Below are 20,825 nucleotides of genomic sequence, written 5' to 3'. Positions count from 1 at the left end.
ATGCTTTCTTATGTGCAAAATTGCAGCTTAATGCAACAATCTGCACTTACAGAATGCATAACCTGACCATGAACCCGGAACCACATTATTCTGTTATTATGTTAAGTTGTGTGAAGTAGAATCTCTTCACAGTTAGTTAATTTTTGATTAATTTCATTATGTTTTCTTTATTTCATGACTTAAAGATGGCTCTCTTTATCATAAAGGAGTAAATGTAACAGCTAAATCACTGTGCCTGGTTCTTGTCTCTTCAGTTAGGTTTGTGATTTGAGAGCTTCTTGATTTCTGACATTTTGAAAGGTATTGTCTTCTGAAAATGATGAGAATGAGTGGGTTTGTGTCACAGAAGAAAAGACTGGATGAAGGCCATTCTGTCTACTGATGGTTCACACATATTTTGGAATTCAGACTTGTTTGTAGTGTTCAGCTTCCAATATTAAAGGGCCCTTCACTGCTGCCAGGAAACATTAGGTGAGAGAACATAACAATTACCCGATATCAAATGTGTTACTAGAATTCTTGCTCTTTTACACACAGTGCTTCATCTTTGAAATTGAAAGCTGTCTTGTGATCTGTGGAACAAAATGACTGCTACTTCCTTTGTTGTAAATCAATCCCCTTAAAAGACCCCTCCAGAGTGTAAAGTGCTGTGATTGTTATTTTTTTCTGCGGTTAATCTGGTATAAATCTTCATAGATCCACGCTTGAAGCAGTGCAGTTCAACCGTAAATCTTTTGGGGTACGGCTCCTGCAAGGCGTGTCCAGCATTGGAGTCTTTCTTACAACCTAATTCTCTGTAAAAAATAAAAATAAAAAATACATCTTTAATCTATTTAAGTAAAATAAAAATAAAAGGGGGGGAGGAGGGAATTCCAGATTAGGCAAATGTGCTCGCTGATGAATTCTATTCCCCACAGTCAGAAGGCAGACTGGCATTTTGATAAGATTTGAAGTGTTGTGGCAGGAATTTAGAGGGATGATGAGCACAAGGAGTGGGGAGGAGAGCGAGAGCGAGAGCCATTTACTGGCAACCACGTTTCTCTACCCTAAGGGATTGCTTGAGTGGAGGAGATGCCTGTATCTCTGCTAGATCTCCACATCAGCACTCAATCTAAAGTCTTACTCGGACACCACCTTTGGCATTGTTCAGTAAAATGTAATCATGGCTGTAATGTCTCTCTTAGAGAAAAATGTTCCATCTTCTTTGTGGTAGATTTTTATTTTGTGGGAATGAACCATCTCTCTCTAACGTCTTGGATCTGCTATAATAATGGAACAATGGAGAAAAGAGGGGAAAAAAGGAACAACTGCAAATGATTATTAAAAAAGTAGTTCACTGTTATCCCCGGTTTCATTTGTCATGTTTACGTGTGTCGGATTTCCCCAATCCGATTCAAATCTTGGTTGATCGGAAATCCCGAACCTCTGTTTACCTGCACACTAACTTAAATCATCTGATCATGCCGTGAGTTTATATGCACCAAGTATTCAATCAGATGAAATAGGCTGAGCACGCGCAGTTTTCTTTCCTTGAAAAAAAAGTGTAAGCAAACATCATGAAGAAATGAAAAATGTAAAAACGGAAAAAAAAAATTCTTCCTGCTTTCCTTTTTCATTTAATCTATTTAATGTTTATATTTTGCTCACTAGGGCTGAACGGTCTATCGTTTTTGGACTGAAATTTCGATTTCAAACAGCACGAATAACGTGACCATCAAAGCTGCGGTTTTAGCGGTTTTGACTGATCCAGGATCAGTTGTGTAACTTTTATTTTTACATCCGGGGTTTTCCCCCTGTGTTATGGCGGCCGCAAAAGCCAGCACGGGTGAAGGGGGTGAGGTGTACCGTCCAGAGCCGAGCCCAACTCCACAGCTGCCAGAGCTGCATGTTCAGGTTATTTCCCTGTTTTATGTTCCCACACACAGCGCTGCTAGAGCCGATAATAATGGCACCGTAGGTGAGCCCGGGACAAAGAGAGAGAACGTAGTTGAGTAAGGGAGAGAGAGACTCCTCCCACTTCGGAGCAGGTTCAGGCTGGTTTCTAAAGCCTGGTTTGCCTTGGTAATGCAGGGGAAACTGTGTGCATTATTTTTTATTTAATACATTTAAAAGCTATTTCTACCAACAGATTTCCTCCATGCATTTTCGGAGTAGAACATGTTTTTATAAAGCTCCTCTCTAGATAAAAATCACAAGTTGCTTCACAAACACACAAAAAAAGATAATAATGGGAGAAAATATGAATAGCTTTAACTGTTTTTATTGTATGATTAAATAGTAAATATTAATATGAATGATTTGTTGTACTAGATTAGAGTGTAGACCATATTTTCACTTAATCTACAGGATGGCTTGGCAGGTGTAATGATAGATGTTAATTACATTTAATTAAGGACCATAAGACATTAAATTTCATATCGAGTATGAAATCCATCCTATGGACACTGGGTTATTTAAATCAGAAGATTGGATCTTTTTAATGCAGGGATTTTTAAATAACACTTTGTATTAACTGAGAGACAAGAGAAGAGAGAGAGACTTTCAAACGTTTAAGGAAATTTATAACCAAATAATTTTAAACAATTTAACAAGACTAACTCTCTAATGATGGATGCCCTGTTTGAATGAAGTGTGAGGTGAATGAGTGTCAAATTCAGAACCTTCGCATCCGGAGAAACAAAGTCTGAGTGGAAGATTATGTTTTGCTCCTAACTGATCAGAGTTTGAGACTCGTAGTCATAAACACATGAGACGCCATTTATGTCGCATCCACATACCCTCAGTGAGACCTCCGTACAGATCCGGATGCCAGGTCCACAGACCCTCCGCTGGTACTGGAGCCGATAAAACAGCGTCGACAGTACGACAAACCAGTCTTTGGATAGTCTCCAGGAAAAAAGCGACAGGTGTTTCAAAGCGTCAAAAGGGGACCCTCCTTGGGTCAGCGAGTTCAGCTTTTATTCTGAAAGGTACCGTTGCTTGGTTGGCAACCATGAAATTTTCCCAGCTTGAATGGTTCTCCGCTTAAAAAGAGAAGTATAGATGGCCTGTCCATACTTCACTTAACATGTGGTGAACTTCATGGGATCTTGAGAACGAGATCTTGAGAGCTGAACTTAAGATGGCGTTGGAACAGTTTTATTAATCTGGACGTTTTTGATTCTGGACGAATCAAAGCTGACAGATTTAATAAACACCACAGAGACTCTGCCACGCTTCAGAATAGGAAGGTTCTGATTGGATCAGTACAGCAATGTGTCATGTGATTGTTTTCCTTACGTGTGTCAGTGTGTCTAGTGAACTAGATTAAGTCATATTACTTATTAAAACATATTAATCATAATATTGTGATTTCACAGATCGGTCACATTGTATTATTGACTAACAGTTGTTTTAATTAGCTTTATTGAAAATGGAGTTCTTTGATTTAATAAAAGAAAAGAGTCTCTTCATCTTCTGTCTTCATTGCTGGAAAGTAAACAGTTTAGAAGCAATATGCATGACCTTGAGGCTGTTTCATGCACTCTGGCGCGGTGTCAAAGGGAACTGTGGATAAAGGTTAAATACCTTGGAGGAATAGCTCCTTCATCACGTTACACAGGCTAGTGTTGGACCTTTGTTTGCAGAAAATTGTGAATATACCCGAATTCACAATTTCTGCTAGAAAAATTGCACTTCAATCTTTTCCTAAAATGGTTCAGCCCTATTGATCACAGTAGTAACCTTTTCTTCAGTGAATAACTGCAGATTTATGCTTTGCTGCATTTTATTTATTGTTGACGACATTAAAATAAGGGAAGGTTATCCTTGTCTCTGCCTCTTGATCAGCTGATCCGCGGGTCTGATGTGATGGCTGTGTGCAGCGGGGGTGGGGTGGTCAGACTCATGTTTTATTACTGAGCTCTGTTGTGGTTTATTAATAAAATGGGACAATCAGCTGAAACTGTTGAGACAAATTTGTTTAAACTAAATAACGGGATGTTCAGGAAGTTAGTAAGCCTGTGTTCATCATGTGTTCATCATGTGTTCATAAACGAACCACATCTCACCTCATCTGCTTTTACACAGAAAGTCGCCCAGAATATTTAACTGTGGATGTTTTTCTACTCAACATCAGCCTCCCTAAACCCAAACCAGGTGTGTGTAACCGATGTTATCCTGTCTTCTTTACGTGCACGTCTCCATCCACCTGCTGCAGAAACATCTGCTGCCTTCACAGAAACAGGGATCCATGCTGCAACCCTGAAAGAATCTGCATATTTTCTGTAAAGACTAACATGTTTGTCGAACAATTTGTGCAATAATGAGATTTTATTTTACTTCCACAAAATGCTAGTTCTGGATTAAATAATACTGAAACGAGACGGCTTGCCATCATGTTTAAAAGCCGGCGCTCGTTAATTAGGCCTCCATTTTTAAAGTCAGGTCATCTAATGAGGACGGGGGGGGGGGGGGGGGGGGGCGCTAGCTGTTGCACACATGCACTGTGAGCATTATTTTACTCCAACAATCCGAATGGCTATGTTCATGCATGTCAAACGGAATGGTGATGGACAAAGCCACCTCTCTCAATCGGATTGAAATTTCATTCCGATCGGGCCGAATTGGATCAGAACATTCCGATTGGCATGTTTACATGCAGAATTTTTTATCTGACTGGACGCTCAATCCGATTAATTTTGTCCATGTAAACGTGGCTACTGTCCTTACTCTTGTTGAATTGCTAGTTATTAGCATTCTGCTCAGCCTGTGTTGGATATCCATAACAACAACAACACTTCTAAGAAAACAATTTGAGATATCTCAGAATCCCTAAAAACCTAAGGTGGCCTTTTTTTAACATTTATTAGACAGAATGGATATGTATTCCAGATATCTATAATTCTATAGTTCCTAGTAGAAATTAACATCCCAGATATCTGTTAGAACTTTCTTACTGAATGAACATTTCAGATATCTGAAATGTTCATTGTAGATAGTAAAAATCATTCAGTTGAAAAAATCTTTGATGTTGTATTATCAAACTTAACTGTGTTATGGAACATAAAAGTGGTGTTCGTTACATTTCTAGGTACCTAATTATTTTCACAATGTGGTAGCTGAGTTACTAACTCACATGTTTTGGCAAAACTAATTTGTAACTACAACTAATCACATTTTAATGTAAGTTGCTGTAGCAATTAAAACATATTAATTATGACCAATAAGATGTGATGATTTCATATAAATATGAAATAACAATCTGATCTTTGAATGTTTAATCAGAAGATTCTAGGGTTCTTTGCTTCTTCAGGGACCATAAACACACCTCTTATTAATTGAGACAGAGTCAGTATATAGTTTATAAAACAAATGTAATTATTTTTCCTAAACTAATGATACATGACAAGATATGAATAAGGAGACATGGTGTGGTGGATGTGAGGTGTTGTGATGGAAGCTAGATGTTGTAGCAACCGTTCTTTGTATCTGAGAGAAATTGTGAAATCTGGTTGTAAAAGAATTTGTTGTTTGTTATAAACTAGAGAGTTTAGACCGTAGACCCACATAGATGGCGTCTGATGGAACAGAACAAATAAAAAAAAAACACTACTATATGTGCCTGTATGTGACAGGTGAATGTAGATTATGTGAAAAGAGGTCCGCTTAAAGGAGTGGATGCAGTAAACTACGTGCACTGGAAAAGTGTTGCAAAAAGAACAAAATAAAACCCTATAATATATGTAAGGGAAATTAACTCATTCACTGCCAGCCGTTTCCTCATCGCTAAAGCCCTTCGCTGCCAGCGTTTCTCACCGTTTTAACTGTTTTTTTTAAGAGTCACAGAACGTTGCACGCTAGGATGATGTCGACGCCCAAACAACCAAAACAAAGAGGAGACTCACCTCTTACATCAGGAAGAATCTGTGCATTTCCAGCATTATCCGTTCTTTCATAATCCGTTGTTGAATTGTGGTCGGCAGAAGCTTTTCCGGTTCATGCTTCACTTTTTTACAGCAGCGGCCCAAAACGATCTCCTAACACATGGATTTTCTACTTCCTGATTACATGACGTGTGACGTGTGCGGATGAAGATCGGCTTTAGAGCTGAGATGTTTATTCTCACTGTGCGGGGCCTCGTTCCGACACCCACACAGTAAAATAATGCAAATGACGTCTTTATTCATCATTGGCAGTGAACGAGTTAAAGCTTTTCAGCGAAAATGTTATCAAAAATGGAAGAGCCAAAATAATCAGTAGCTCATAACTGGCAAAAATTAAAATTGAATTCTAAGGAAATTATAAAAGTTTTGTAATAAAGTACTCAGTGGTAATCTAAATAATGTAAATATGTGTACATTCTTAAACGAATCATTAATATAAAAATGAAGAAACACACAGTTAATCAGTGTTGTTAGTAATCAACCCTATGTGAATGTACCACAGAAGGAATTAGAGATTAATATCGTAAAATGAAGTATAAAATGAACGTAATCAGTCATAAAATTTGTAAAAATATTTTTTAAATTCTAAAAGCTCTAGGAATTGAAAAATTAAGAAAATGGAATTTGGATTTAACATAACATTTAGTGGATTTACTCACTTTTAACTGTTATGAACTTAGTCATAGAACTATGGAAACTCACAGCATGACATCAAAGTCATCCAAGTCTGTAAGTTATGTTTAGGCATGAATTATATCCACACACACACACACACACACACACACACACACACACACACACACACACACAGTAGCGGTTTTAGGCACGGGCAGACAGGGCAGTTGCCCGGGGCGGCATTTTTTCATGACACAAAAGGGGCGCACAAGCGCGGAGTAAAAAAAAAAAAAAAAGGAAATCTGCGCCGCACCGAGGTTTTCTATTATCTGTCATATGACAGTGTCTGGATTGGAAACAGCAAGTTGGCGCCCCCTGCAGTTGCTGGCGCTCCTGCTGACTGAGAACGTTCACGTGCACCGTGTGTCTATGAAGAACAGGAAGGGGAGGGGTGCGGCGGGGGAATTCACCTCTGCGTCTTTCCCAAATGAAATGAGCGTGCAGGGGCTGAATCAACTGTATTAACATGGCTAAAGTCGATCACATCTTAACGTTCTTCCATATTTCATTCATAATATCATAAACACAGGCCTATCATTCTTTCAGGTTTCTCTGAATTGTGTGAAATGGCCGAATAAAAAAAGGAAAAACAAAAACGATTTTGTGGTCACCCCCCTATCAAGGTCAAATTGTTTAGTCCTGACTAAAGGAAACTTACTGAGTCAAGAGCCAAACAGAAGAGATGAACATAAAAAGGCTAAAACCACCAGGTGCCCGGTTCAGGGGGAAAAAAAAGAAAAAAGAGCAGAAAGATAAAGGTATGTTCGCTCTCATGATGCATGTTTTCAATTTTTTGAACCAGTTAACTGGGATTTTAACGGTTAAATGTGGTCAACTAATTGCTAACAGAGCTAATAGGGCTGAAATATTTAAACGAATATTCAAATGGTTTGAAAAAAGTCCTTGAATCGTTTTTTACTGATTCAAACTAGGATTTGTTAAATGCTCACTGCAGCCTGTGGCCTGCCTGAACAACAACAAACACATGTTGATCATGTTCACATAATAATAAATAAAACAACTCTACAAGCAGAAGAAAACACCCCAGTCACCACTAACTATCCGGTTTATTTATTGCAGATGGCTGCACTGATTATTTTACATGATTTGTTCTGTAGAAGTTGGCATTTTTGGTAGTCTACAGTTTTTATGTCAGTTTAAATTACAATTTCAGAGGCAATTCTAAAATATTATGGATCATGAGATCTATTGGAGATCTACCCCAACTTTTGGACTGCTCTGCCAGTCACTGTGGCTCAAGCTGAGAGGAGCTTTTCAAAACTTGATCAAGTCATACCTGAGGTCACCTGTGTTTCAGGGGCGGCTCACTAACCTGGCTCTGATTAGTATCAATCACTCAGTAGGGGAGCAGATTTCATGTGATGACATTATTGATGATGTTGCATCAAGGTTAGGTTTTAATTTTAGTTTGTGTTTTCTGTTCTAAGTGCAATGCTGTAGTGATTATCTTTAGTTTGTTATGTGTGAAATATTTTTGCTATTTAGAATATTTATTATCTATTATGTTCATATATTCTTAATATTTAGTTATTGTTTGTTTTTGTATATTTGATTCTATATATTTTGATACAGTATATAATGTATAGTGCTTTACATTCTGACAACTTCATAGTAATTAATGTAAATATGTGCAACTTAGAAAAAGGAATGTTCAATAGTCGTTCTAATAAAACATGCCTGTTTGTAGAAAACAGGCGTGTGTTCATGCAGGTGGGGTGGTGTGGTGGTGGTGGTGGTGGTGGTGGTGGGGGGGGGGCGGTTGGGGGGGGGGGGGGGGCTCAAAGGGGGCCTCGCCCGGGGAGTAATTTGATGTAGAACCGCCACTGCACACACACACACACACACACACACACACACACACATACACACTCAACAAAACTTGTGTGACTTGAAACAGAGAACAGAAGGAAAGGAGATAAAAATCATCCCCCCTTAAACACTGCTGGAGATACGACTAGAGATGGAGGTGTAATGGGAGGAGGCTTGCCGGTAGGTGGTGGAGTACCATTTGGAACTTTAGGCATCAGAGTTATTTCAGACGGTTCCCTAAAAGGCGTAGTGAGTCCCTTAAGGTGGACAACTGTGTGGAGATGTGACGGAGTAGTGCGTACACCAGCCCAAGTGATAGAAGAAAGAAGAAGAAGAAAAGATCTTTTCTATGGCGCCTCTCAAGATAAAAGTAACGAGGCACTTCACAAAAACAAAAAATGTAAAAAATATAAAAAATTATTTCGAAAATGATTCAGAATAAGTTTAAAATGAGCAAAAATATTGACAGTTGTGATTAAAAATGTAAAGAAAGAGAGAGTGAATAGGAAAGAGGGAAATCAGTGGATCCTGGTCCCTCTGGGATTAATAAAGTATTTTTGAATTTAATTTAATTTAATTTAATTATCGGTCCTTTCGAGAGCTCTCCAACAGGCCCGCAAGGATGGACGGAGTTGAGGGTTCTTTTCTAAACATCTGTCTGTCTAGACGGAGAGCAAAAGCTTGTGATTGGTCAGGACACCGCTGTCATCTACAGCGCCTCCATTGCGCCCTCAAAAACACAAACAGAGCCACGGATATCTAGTGGCAGACACGGAGCAGCTTGAAGAATACCTCAAGAAAAAACTCTAAGAATATGAATGCTTTATTCCCCTGTGAAAAAGAGATCATATCTCTCCTGTCTTAGTTTCCCTACATTGGCTGCCTGTTAAATTCAGAATAGATTTTAAGGTCCTCCTTCTCACATGAAAAATTCTTAACAATCAAGCTCCATCATACATCAGTGACCTGATTGTTCCATATGTTCATAACCGAGCTCTTCGCTCTCAGACTGCAGGTTTACAGAATATCTAAAAATAGGACGGGAGGCAGATCTTTTAGCTATCAGGCTCCTCTCTTGTGGAACCAACTCCCAGCTTTAGTTCGTGAGGCAGACACCTTTTCTACTTTTAAGACTAGGCTTAAAAAAATTTTATTTGATAGGGCCTATGGTTAAAATTTGATGATAGCCCAGATCTGGACAAGTAGCGGAGTAGAGGGAGGTGGAGTGTACAGTCGGTAAAGATGGCTCTCCCTTGCCCTGCCTCCAACATACCTCCATCTAAATGGCTAGGTTATCCAGTTATCTCTGTAGTTATGCTGCTATAGGCTTAGACTGCTGGAGGACATACTGACCACTTTCCACACTCTACTGCTTTCTTCTACAATTTGCTATTTTACTGTATTATTTCTTACTCTTCCAGCTATCAACTTTATTTTTTCTCTTAAGTGTTTTTCTCCCCAGAAGAAGCTACAATAGCCCCATTCCCACCTGTACCGGGTCGGCCCGGGCCGGGTAGCGTAGGTTGTTTACATATCTGGGTGGCCTGGAATTTTCCCGGGCCAACCAAGGCTCATTCTCAGCCCTCTTCCCGAGGGGGTCTGCTTCAGGCCGACCAGGGCCAACACACCCACTGCTGACAGCAAATTCACACCTTCCATTAGAGCAAGCCTCTGATTGGTGGCTAGAATCAGCCCACATGGGCTTAAGACAAGGATGTGTGGAATCAACCGGGCCAGGCTGGGGCCGACTGGGGCTACCCGGCCCGGGATGACCCGGTACTGATGGGAATGGCTCAAATGATTTTCTGCTGAGCTGTGGTGGCCTCATGAATGGGGAACAGTAAAGATGCAAAACTTACCGTTGTTAAAATAAATGTGTGTTAACTTAAAAAATGTGGGCGCAATTTTAATTGTCAAAAACTCCAGCTAACTACCCCCCCCCACCCCCACCCCAACCCCCGTGCGTCGGAAAAACATGCGTGGTCACCCATCGTCAGTTTTAGCTGCTTCAGGTGTATGACGTCATCAACGACTAGTTGAAGTCGACTCGATTTTCGTTACTTGACGGTCGACTTAAAAAAAATCAAGTCAAGCAGCCCCTAGTGTCTAATAGAGAGTGATGGGCCGCAGACCTGACCAAAACCCTCAGGCCCCATTCACAGCTCCTGACAGCAGGTCAGATCCAGCCTGGGCTTCAGTGGCCTGAGACATAAGGGTCCCCATAACCCTGGCAGTGGTCCAACAGAGCCCAGGAATCCGGGCCCCACCAGGATGCCACCAGGAGCGAGCTGGCCGATATGCCAACCTGCAGCCCCAGACACATGAGCCCCCAATAGACAGATACAATAAAAGTATAATGTAAACATCGTAATAAGACATGTCTAACCTATAAAGTGAAATACAAAGTAAACATAATATAAATGTAAACAGTCACATTGGATATCAGGGTTAGCTGAATCCGTGTTAGCGTGACCTCCTAGCAGCAGCATTCAGTTCAGTGATGGCTCTTGCAGTGGTGCGTGTTTTTATTGCCCTGTATCATTTGCCAGAAGTCTGATGAGATTGTTTGCAGGGTGGGTTGAGTCCTTTAGGATATTTGTAGTTTTTTGAAGGCAGCGAGTGACGAAGATGTCATCCAGGACAGGCAGGTGTGTGTTTGTTATTTTCTCTGCTGTTTTCATTACTTTCTACAGGGCCGTCCTGTCAGCTGCAGAGCTGCTGCTGTACCACACCAGGATGCTGTTGGCCAGGACACTCTCTATGGAGCAGTGATAAAACCACACCAGCAGTTTTTGTGGCAGGTTGATCTTCCTGAGATTCCTTAGGAAGTAAAGCCTTTGTTGTGCCTTCTTTATCAGACATTTGGTGTTGTGTGTCCATGTGGGGTCCTCTGATATGTTTGTGCCCAGGAACTTGAACTGTGACCACTTCTTCACCTGTTTATTGTGAGTGATTGGTGCTCCACCTTTTCCCCAATGGGTCAATGATGATTTCTTTGATTTTGTCGGTGTTCAGGGTCAGGTTGTTAGCAGTAAACTAGTCCGCCAGCTGCTGCACTTCTTCCCTGTGTGCTGACTCATTTCCCTGGCTGATTAGGCCCACCACGGTTGTACCATCAGCAGACTTACTGATAGCATTAGTGTTGTGGGTGGGCTTACAGTCCTGTCTGTACAAGCAGTACAGGAAGGAACTCAGCACACAGTCTTGTGGGGCTCCTTTTCTGAGGGACAGAGAGGATAAATGATTTCACACACATAAAAAATCCCACACTCCCACCCAGTGTTGGGAGTAACAACGTTTAAGTATAACAGCATTACTGACTGCGTTATTTTTTTAAGTAATAGAGTAATCTAAATAATTACTTTTCCCATTGTTCCAACACCGTTATCGTTACTGGGCATGTAAAGTGGCGCGTTACTATGTTGTGTGCGTTGTTCCGAAAAGTAAGAGATTGACTTACTTGAGAAGAGGCGAAATGCCTGAAGAGCTGGGAGGCTTGAATAAACAACTGGAAAGCTGGAAGGATGAGCTGGGTAGCTCGGGTCTCTGACATTGATTCCTGAATCGATGGCTGAGTGAGTCTGTGGTTTGTACGTCCTTCTTTTATCAATGACGATGATGACACAGGAGGAAATCCGGTGAGAGGGGGATGATGGGAAATTAAGTTCTAGGCAGAGGATTTGTGGGTGGAGGTATGAGTGGATGATGAAGATGGAGAGGATGTGACATGTTGATCACACACAAATGGCTTTTAGAAGAATCTGACACTCGTCAATAAAAAATTCCTTATATCATTTCAAGCTTTAATTACATTTACCCGATGAGTTACAAAAAAGTCACCCCGTCAGAGCCGTTTCAAATGCTGTTTCAACTCAACTCTACCTTTATTTATATAGTGCTTTACAGGTACAAAGTAACACCAAAGCATTAAAACTGCTTTAAATGCATAACTTGTGTAATTGGAAAAAATTGTAGAATAAACAAAATTCATCTTTAGAAAGGAAGAAAATTAAGAGCTAAAAATGAAGGAAGTAAACAAAGTGGTTACAGATATTTAAACTACACCAAATCAACGCAAGAATCTGCAACTTGAATTAAAGAATTGAAAAAAAGCTATTCTCGGTTTGTTTCTTTCACATTTGTCCTCTGGGTTATCGATGCCTGTGATAAGTGGTTTCTCCACTGTGATCAGTATTCCACTTTATCACAAACTGTATAAAAAATCATATATTTGAGAACAAGTTATTATTTTCTCCCAGGGTAAGTCTTGTTTTATTTCTTTCTCTCTAACTTAAATCAGATTTTCCTAAGAATACCGTTCTCTGTATAAAACAATGTTTCTGTTTCAGTTTGAGTTTGATTCAATTTCGTTTGGCATTTCATCACCTTACATCATCCTATGTTCCAGTTGAAATTGTTCTTTCTATTCTACATTGTTTCCTCAGGTTGCTGGATCTGTGAGCAACATTGAAAATAAACTTAAGCAGCACCTCGAACGTCTGGATGAGATCTTTGCTGCTCGAGCCGACTACATCCAATCTCTGCGCTTCATACGGCTGATGGTTAACAACATCATCCAGGAGTTGACTGCATTACCAAACATCAGCCAAACTAAAGTCTACTTGGCAGCCTTTGCAGAGAAGACAGCATTCATTGAGTATTACAGGTAGGCAGAACATCGCAAGTCCCTTGTAAAGATAAAAGCTCTTTTATTTATGTGTGTATATGGAGTAAAAACTCTGCTCAGAAAAGATTACAAGCAGATGGGATATTATTGATCTCCTGAGGAACCAGAGCCGGAAAGGGCTATTTTTTCTGACTGCTAAATAAATGAAAGCTGAAATTGAACTTATTTTCTAGTGTGCGGTTGAGCTCTGAAGTGCATTAGCCTCAGAAAATTATACATGGCAGCATCTGTTTAACCTTAAATTATCTTCACATTCCAAAACTATTGCTTGCACTGACTACAGATAATTTTATGATGCTGACTGAAAATGTTTTGTGAAAACAAAAAGCTGAATGTAATGGGTAAAGAAGAAATAATCCCAAACAGATATGACGCGTATCCCGGGTCGGGTCGCAGGGGCAGTAGCCTAAGGCAAGGCAGCTCTATTTATATGGCACATTTCATACACAGAGGCAAGTCACTGTGTTTTCCATTAGGAACGATATCAAGAACATTAAAATCAATGTGACAGAAAATACAATTTAAAAATGAAAAAGAAACAAAGTTAAAGGGTGAGCAACTACAGTGCAGCATAAGAATTTAACATCCAACAAGAGTCAGTTTGGCCTGTATATCGACCTACATATTGTCCGGTCATCTATAGACATAATTCCACTATCTAGGTGGATTTGCTGTTCTATCTTCTAACACCCAGAAGACTCTGCAGTGCTTGTTGACGGTTCATGAAGACAAGATTGTCAAACTTATCTCAGACTGCTGGATTCCACACTCTGAATGAAAAGTGAACTTTTACAACTCACAAGTTAAATAATCATAAATAATCATATGGTTGAATGAACCACATGTTATATGAAATGTTTGAATAATCTGTGTGAAGTTGAAATGAATATTATTATAATGATCCATTTATATGTTATGATCAGTACTGTTTGATTTAATAAGTGAATCGTTATCTACACTCATACACAATGTTCATTAGATGCAGATTAAGGTTAAGGTCACATAAAGTTTAAAGTTTCTTTATCCACATTAAAAATCTTGTATCTGGAAGGTGTGGTTTTCTGAGGGATGTTTGGTAAAAACCTACAAACATGTCAAATTCTGATTCGCAGAAATCATAAGCTCTAGATTATTAAAACTTAAGTGACTTCCCGGGTTATTTAGTTTTGAGCGGAACTCCGAATTGGCCGATTCGGAACCAGCCACCTTGAGACACCTCTCTTTGACGCACTGTCAAACCTGTTGGCACAGTGCCAGCTGACACATCCACACGGCACCTTCAGAGAGCATCCTTGTTAGACGCAACGAACCTTCCTGCTGTTGTGACCTGGAGACAACTCGAGACCGGACTGGTCGCACTGCGTTAATTCTACGAACTTCGGTGCCTTGAGGTCCACTAGACTTCCTGACATTCCGGATCTGACCGGGGGTCTCCAATCAGGGTCCGTAGACACAACAGATTGCGTCTGATGCTGTTTTATTAATAACCAACTCTCTAGTTTATAGCAGACAACAAATTCTTTTACACCCAGAATTCACAATCTCTTTCAGATACAAAGGTTCTGATACACATCTACTTTACACCACACCACCTTCAACTCACATTCCATCACCGCATATACACTCCATCACATATCATTATTCATAGCTTGTCATGTATTATAATTAGTTTAGAAAATAATAAAATTCCTTTTAACTATATACCTGACTCTGCCTGAATTAATACAAAGTGTGTTTCTGGTCCCTGAACAAGTAAAGAATCCTGAACTCTTCTGGTTAAACATTCAAAGATCAATCAGGTTGATATTTCATATTTAAATGGAATCATCACATCTTATTGGTCATCCGTGTGGATGTGTCAGCATGACGCTACAAGGATGTGTATTCAAAGGCTGATGAAAGCATGATGGTTTTCAATTTTGATTTAAAAGTTTCTAGAGTTGGGGGCACTGAGATCATGAGGAAGCTGATTCCATCTGTGTGCAGCATAGTAGCTAAAAGCTTCACCCTGCTTGGTTCTGACATGAGGTTCTACCAGCTGACTGCTTCCTAAGGATCTTAGAACCCTGCTGGGCATGGAGTGACCACCTCAATGGAAAGAGATTTGACATGTATTCTGGCCCCATGCCATTGAGTGATTTATAAACTAGTAAAAGTACTTTGAAATTGATTCTGTTGTTTACTGGTAAGAACTGACAAAAGACCATTGCAATAGTCCAGCCTGCTGGAGATGAATGCATGAATGAGTTTCTTTAGGTCTTGTCTGATCATGAGACCCCTGAGTCAAGTTTAAGGAATACCTCGGCTGATGCAGAGTTGATTAACTTTCACGGACAAATAAGTCTACAATATAAATATATGAGAACGCAACATGACATGAGAATAATACTTGCAAAAAAACATGTTTATCTCTGTTTGTCGGCTACAGAAGCACATTTATAAACAAGAAACGTGAAGTCGCCATCTTAAAAAAACGGAAGGAGAAGCTATTCGTGTGATGTGCTTGTCAGCCACTAGATGGTGTCATCGGATAAGAGAAATACTCTAAAAAGAGGCTTTAATGTGACCAGTGAAGCTCAGGTCTGAATTAATTATCACTCCAAGATTTCTAACCTGGGTCTTTGTCTTTATTCCTCTGGAGCCAAGTACCTCCATCCTACCCTTCTTATTTCCAAAGACAATAACTTCAGTCTTGTCTTTGGTTAACTGGAGAAAGTTTGACTGCATCCAGTTATTATTGCTCCAAACACTGATAGAGTGAGTCTAGAGGACTAGAATAGGTATCACCAGATGATAGAGCTAGGTAGATCTGGGTGTCATCTGCATAACAATGATAGGCAATATTGTTATTGTTTATGACCTGAGCCAGGGGAAGCACGTAGAGATTGAAGAGTAGTGATCCAAGAATTGAGCCTTGGGGGACCCCACATGTCATGGTGATGAGCTTTGATTTGTGATCCCCAATAGAAATAACATAACCCCTGTTTTCAAGATACAATTGGAACCAACTATGGACTGTGCCTCATAGTTCCACCCAGTTTATGAGCCTATCAAGAAGAATTCAGTTCAATTCAATTCAAAAATACTTTATTAATCCCAGAGGGAATTGATTGCTGTAGTAGCTCAGAATAATAATAATAATAATAATAATAATAATAAAGTCATCAAAGAGTTATTGTATATTACAATGGCTGTTGGCAGGAAGGATCTCCAGTAGCGGTCAGCGTTGCAGCGAAACTGAAGAAGCCTCTGACTGAAGACACTCTTCCGTTGTCGGACAGTCTTGTGAAGAGAATGCTCAGGATTGTCCATAATTTTCTTGATTCTCTGGAGAATCCTTCTTTGCATTATCTCCTCCAGTGGTTCCAAAACTGCTGAAACTCTGGCTGAGTCCTTGAACGGGCTTGGTGTTTCTCCATCTTGTAAGCTCTTAATAATCAAGCTCCATCATACATCAGTGACCTGATTGTTCCATACGTTCCTAACCGAGCACTTCGCTCTCAGACTGCAGGTCTACTGGTGGTTCCCAGAATATCTAAAATTAGGATGGGAGGCAGATCTTTTAGTTATCAGGCTTCTCTCCTGTGGAACCAGCTCCCAGCCTTAGTCCGTGAGGCAGACACTTTGTCAACATTTAAGAATAGGCTTAAAACATTTTTATTTGATAGGGCCTATGGGTAAAATCTGATGTTAGCCTAAAGGTTGGTTTATGCTTGACGCGTCCGCGAGGTCCGCACGGCTCCGCGCGGAAAAGTTGCGTCATTTTGCATAATTTTAACAACCACGCCTCTCCGCCGCACCTCCGCACGGCCCAGAATTTCCGCAACGTGCACCTCGGAAAATTTCTAACCACGCGGACGGACGGACGGACGCGGAAAAACATGGCGGACCGGCAAGGACTAGTATGGCAGAGGTTGGTAAATACAGACATTTGTATGATTCAGATCTCAGAGATCACCGGGATCAACATGTTGTTAATAATTCTTGGAGAGAAATAGCTCGCACTGTCGGAAAAGATGAGGACGCTGTTAAAAATGCTGAAATGCCATGTTGTAAACAGTAATTTCTACTTCTACTATGGTGTAGTGTTGGATGCATGCTGTAGAGCTCCATGCTGCCCCCTACAGTTTGGGAGAATATTGGCTCACCGCAGAGAGGAGCCGCACAAACCATAAACGCTGCGAGTTGTGAAGTGCGTTCCATCCGCGAGCCGCATCACCGCGCGGAAAGTGAATGCGTCAAGCATAAACCAAGCATAAATCAGGACAAGTGGGGGAGTAGAGGGAGGTGGAGTGTACAGTCGGTAAAGACGGCTCTCCCTTGCCCTGCCTCCAATATGCCTCCATCTAAATAGGATAGATTATCCAGAGTTATCTCTGTAGTTATGCTGCTATAGGCTTAGACTGCTGGAGGACACACTGACCACTTTCCACACTCTACTGCTTTCTTCTACTATCTGCTCTTTAACACTATTCCTTTCTGCAATTTCAGCTGTTAACTTTATTTTCTCTCTAAGTGTTTTTCTCCCCAGAAGAAGCTACAACGATGTTCTGCTGAGCTGTGGTGGCCTCATGGAGGGGGCCATCGTCTAGCACACTGCTGCTAACCACTTAAATATTCTCCCTCTCCTGATAATAACTTTTTGCTTTCCTTGACTTTGGACATGTTACTGTTAGTTTACCCATTTAATTAGAGATCCACTAGGATAAATACAATAAAGTTGATCTCACCAAATAGAATATTTACTAAGAAATCACAGCATTACTTGGTGTGTGTGTGTGTGTGTGTGTGTGTGTGTGTGTGTGTGTGTGTGTGTGTGTGTGTGTGTGTGTGTGTGTGTGTGTGTGTGTGTGTGTGTGTGTGTGTGTGTGTGTGTCTGCTCTGTCTTGATCCCCAGTGAGTTGTGGAGGATGGCTGCTTATACTGAGCCAGGATTCTCTGGAGGTTTCTTCCTGTTAAAAGAGAGTTTTCCTCTCCACTGTTGCTGCATGCTTGCTTAGTATGAGGATTGCTGTATAGTCACTGACACTAGTCAGTGACTTGATGCAATTTGCTGGGTTCCTTATATAGGAAACATTATTTCTGATTGGCTTAATGAACTGTGAATTGGAATGTTTATGATGTGAAGTGCCTTGAGACGACTCTTGTCGTGATTTGGCGCTATATAAATAAACTTGAATTGAATTGAATTAAAAACGAGTTGTTAAGGAGCATGCACGCACTCACACAAGGCTTACCGCTCAGAAGAGCAGACACAGATTCTGCAGCATTCTGGAGGATTTCCTGTCAACCACGATCATTAGATGAAACAGGGGAGGAGGGCATTTTTTTCAAGGAGGCGAGCGACTCACAGAGCCAGCGTGTTATATCGGCAGGTAAGTGGCTGAGCCAGGAGGAGGTGCAGCTGCCTCACCTGGAGACCAGTGCGGTGCAGCCACGTAGTCATTTGCGTATAACCTCACGTTTTTCAGATCAGCTACAGCTGGTTCTACATAAATGTGGAGCAGAGTTTTTAACCCCTATTCACTTGTTACCCCCCCACCCCCACGGTCGAGTGGTCGCAAGGGATAGATGTTTGAGATGTGACCCAAACCGCCACAAGTCCAACAAGTGGGAAGTTGGGAGCAGCCCCGTGATATCCTCTGTGGAAGCTGCGGCTGCTTCCTTGGTGCTTAAAACTTCCCCTTGGGTGGTGGCCACCTCCCATTTATGCTTAAAAACGTATTATTGGAGCCTATTGACACGAATTGTCCAGTATTTATGTCGATGGTGCCAACATGTCTTAACAAGTAACACCATGTTTACAACTCAGAATGAAGTAATAAGAACAACTCAACCCTCCAAAATAAACATACATAAACACCCCAAAATAGAACTAAATGACGAAGAACATGAACTACCCACAATGCTCCTCACGCAACGCAGCTCCCATGGGTGTTCACGTGCAAATCATATTTGACCCAAAATAAAAATAGTATCTGCTGAACATGATATAACATGTTGCGGATATTAAAAAAAGTGGTCCAATCGGGATTCAATCCCCAGACTGCCGGGTGTAAGTCACACGTGTTAACCAGTCAGCCAAACAGAGATCTCCCTTGTCCAAGTAGCCAGGGTGCATGATCAATCGGGTCACAGTGGCAGGACGCACACTGTCACAGACGCATGACATTCTGTCTCAATCTGTCCCCCTGCTGATATTCTGCATTCTGCGCTTCAGGCTGTGTGTGCGTGCGTGCGTGTGTGTGCGTGTGTGTGTGTGTGCGCGTGCAGGATTTCTTAATTTTATCCTTCTCAGCAGCAGCACTGCAGGTGCTCTCGACGTCCAAAATGGGCGTAAGCAAGGTCCTTAGTCAACTTAAAGTTGCGCACATTTTTCCGCTAAGTTTTCTTTCATAAATCCTAAAGTTTGCGTGGAAAGTTGCTTACGCACTTTTCCGACCCCGTTTTGTGCGTAAGCAAGCTTGATAAATGAGGCCCCTGACCTGTATTGGAATGTTTATTATGTGAAGTGCCTTGAGGTGACTGGAACACTTGGACTGGAACTCGGACACGTAGACTCTGGAACTTGAACACTCGGACACTGAAACTCAGACACGTAGACTCTGGAACTCGGACACTGGAACTCGGACACTGGAAACTCGAACACTCGGACACTGGAACTCGAACACTTGGTTGGCAGAGCAGGGGCCTCTGAAATAGGCGGCACAACTCTGGCTTTGGAGAGTTCCTTGAGCTCTGGTTTGGGCTGCAGTAGCAGGACTCTGAAGAGGCTGCAGCATGAAGGACCTGCAGGCGTAGGCCCCGCAGGCGTGTACCAGGAAGTAGATGAAACTGCAGGAGCGACGCGAGGAAACCAGGATCGGCGGCAGGTACTCAACAAGCGGTCAGAGCAGGTGCACATCAGAATACAACTGGGTCCATAGGCGGAGGCTCAGGTGAAGGGAAGCAGAAATGGAGCAGGAAGTCCAGCCCTACCTCCCCGAAGAATGTTGGTGTGCGTAGGGTGTTTTACCTCACCAAAACTCCAGGATCCGCAGCTTCCGTGGGGAAGCAGGACAGAGCGAAACAGTAGGAGAGGAAAAATGATTTTGACCACCCCGAGAAAGGGTAGGATGTGCCTAAAACCCCACAGGACGGAATCTCCCTCCGCTGAAAAGGAGACAAAGCAAAAATAATCCTCCAGGGAGATGTCTTGAGCTCACCACAGGTCCAGGTTGGTCGGATCATTCTGTCACGTTGCGGGTGTGGATGACAGCGGACCATGTGTGGAGAGCTGACCCGGAGGCAAAAATGCAGGCTCGGATAAAGTAAAATGGTTTTAATAACAGAGCGAGAACGACAGGACAAAACAACGCTGACAACAAACAACAATGATCCGACAAAGACAAACAAGACGGGAGGTATAGAGTGGGGCAAAAAAGTATTTAGTCAGCCACCGATTGTGCAAGTTCTTCCACTTAAAATGATGACAGAGGTCAGTAATTTTCATCATAGGTACACTTCAACTGTGAGAGAAAGAATGGGGAAAAAAATCCATGAATTCACATGGCAGGATTTTTAAAGAATTTATTTGTAAATCAGGGTGGAAAATAAGTATTTGGTCACTTCAAACAAGGAAAATCTCTGGCTCTCACAGACCTGTAACGTCTTCTTTAAGAAGCTTTTCTGTCCTCCACTCGTTACCTGTATTAATGACACCTGTTTGA

At 41.3% G+C, this 20,825-nt stretch overlaps 1 protein-coding gene across 1 annotated transcript in view; it reads left to right on the top strand.

Annotated features, from left to right (window-relative positions):
• The window catches only part of ttyh2l (tweety homolog 2, like), a 58,155-nt gene that overhangs the window by 17,743 nt on the left and 19,587 nt on the right, over positions 1-20,825 (top strand). Inside the window, exon 4 of the mRNA XM_015948400.3 lies at positions 12,875-13,095. Coding sequence (XP_015803886.1) covers positions 12,875-13,095 — 221 coding nt within the window. The remainder of the gene's footprint in view (positions 1-12,874; positions 13,096-20,825) is intronic.

Source organism: Nothobranchius furzeri, chromosome 5 (assembly GCF_043380555.1).
Source record: "Nothobranchius furzeri strain GRZ-AD chromosome 5, NfurGRZ-RIMD1, whole genome shotgun sequence".
NCBI classification, from domain to species: domain Eukaryota; kingdom Metazoa; phylum Chordata; class Actinopteri; order Cyprinodontiformes; family Nothobranchiidae; genus Nothobranchius; species Nothobranchius furzeri.
This window is presented reverse-complemented; position numbering and strand designations above follow the sequence as displayed.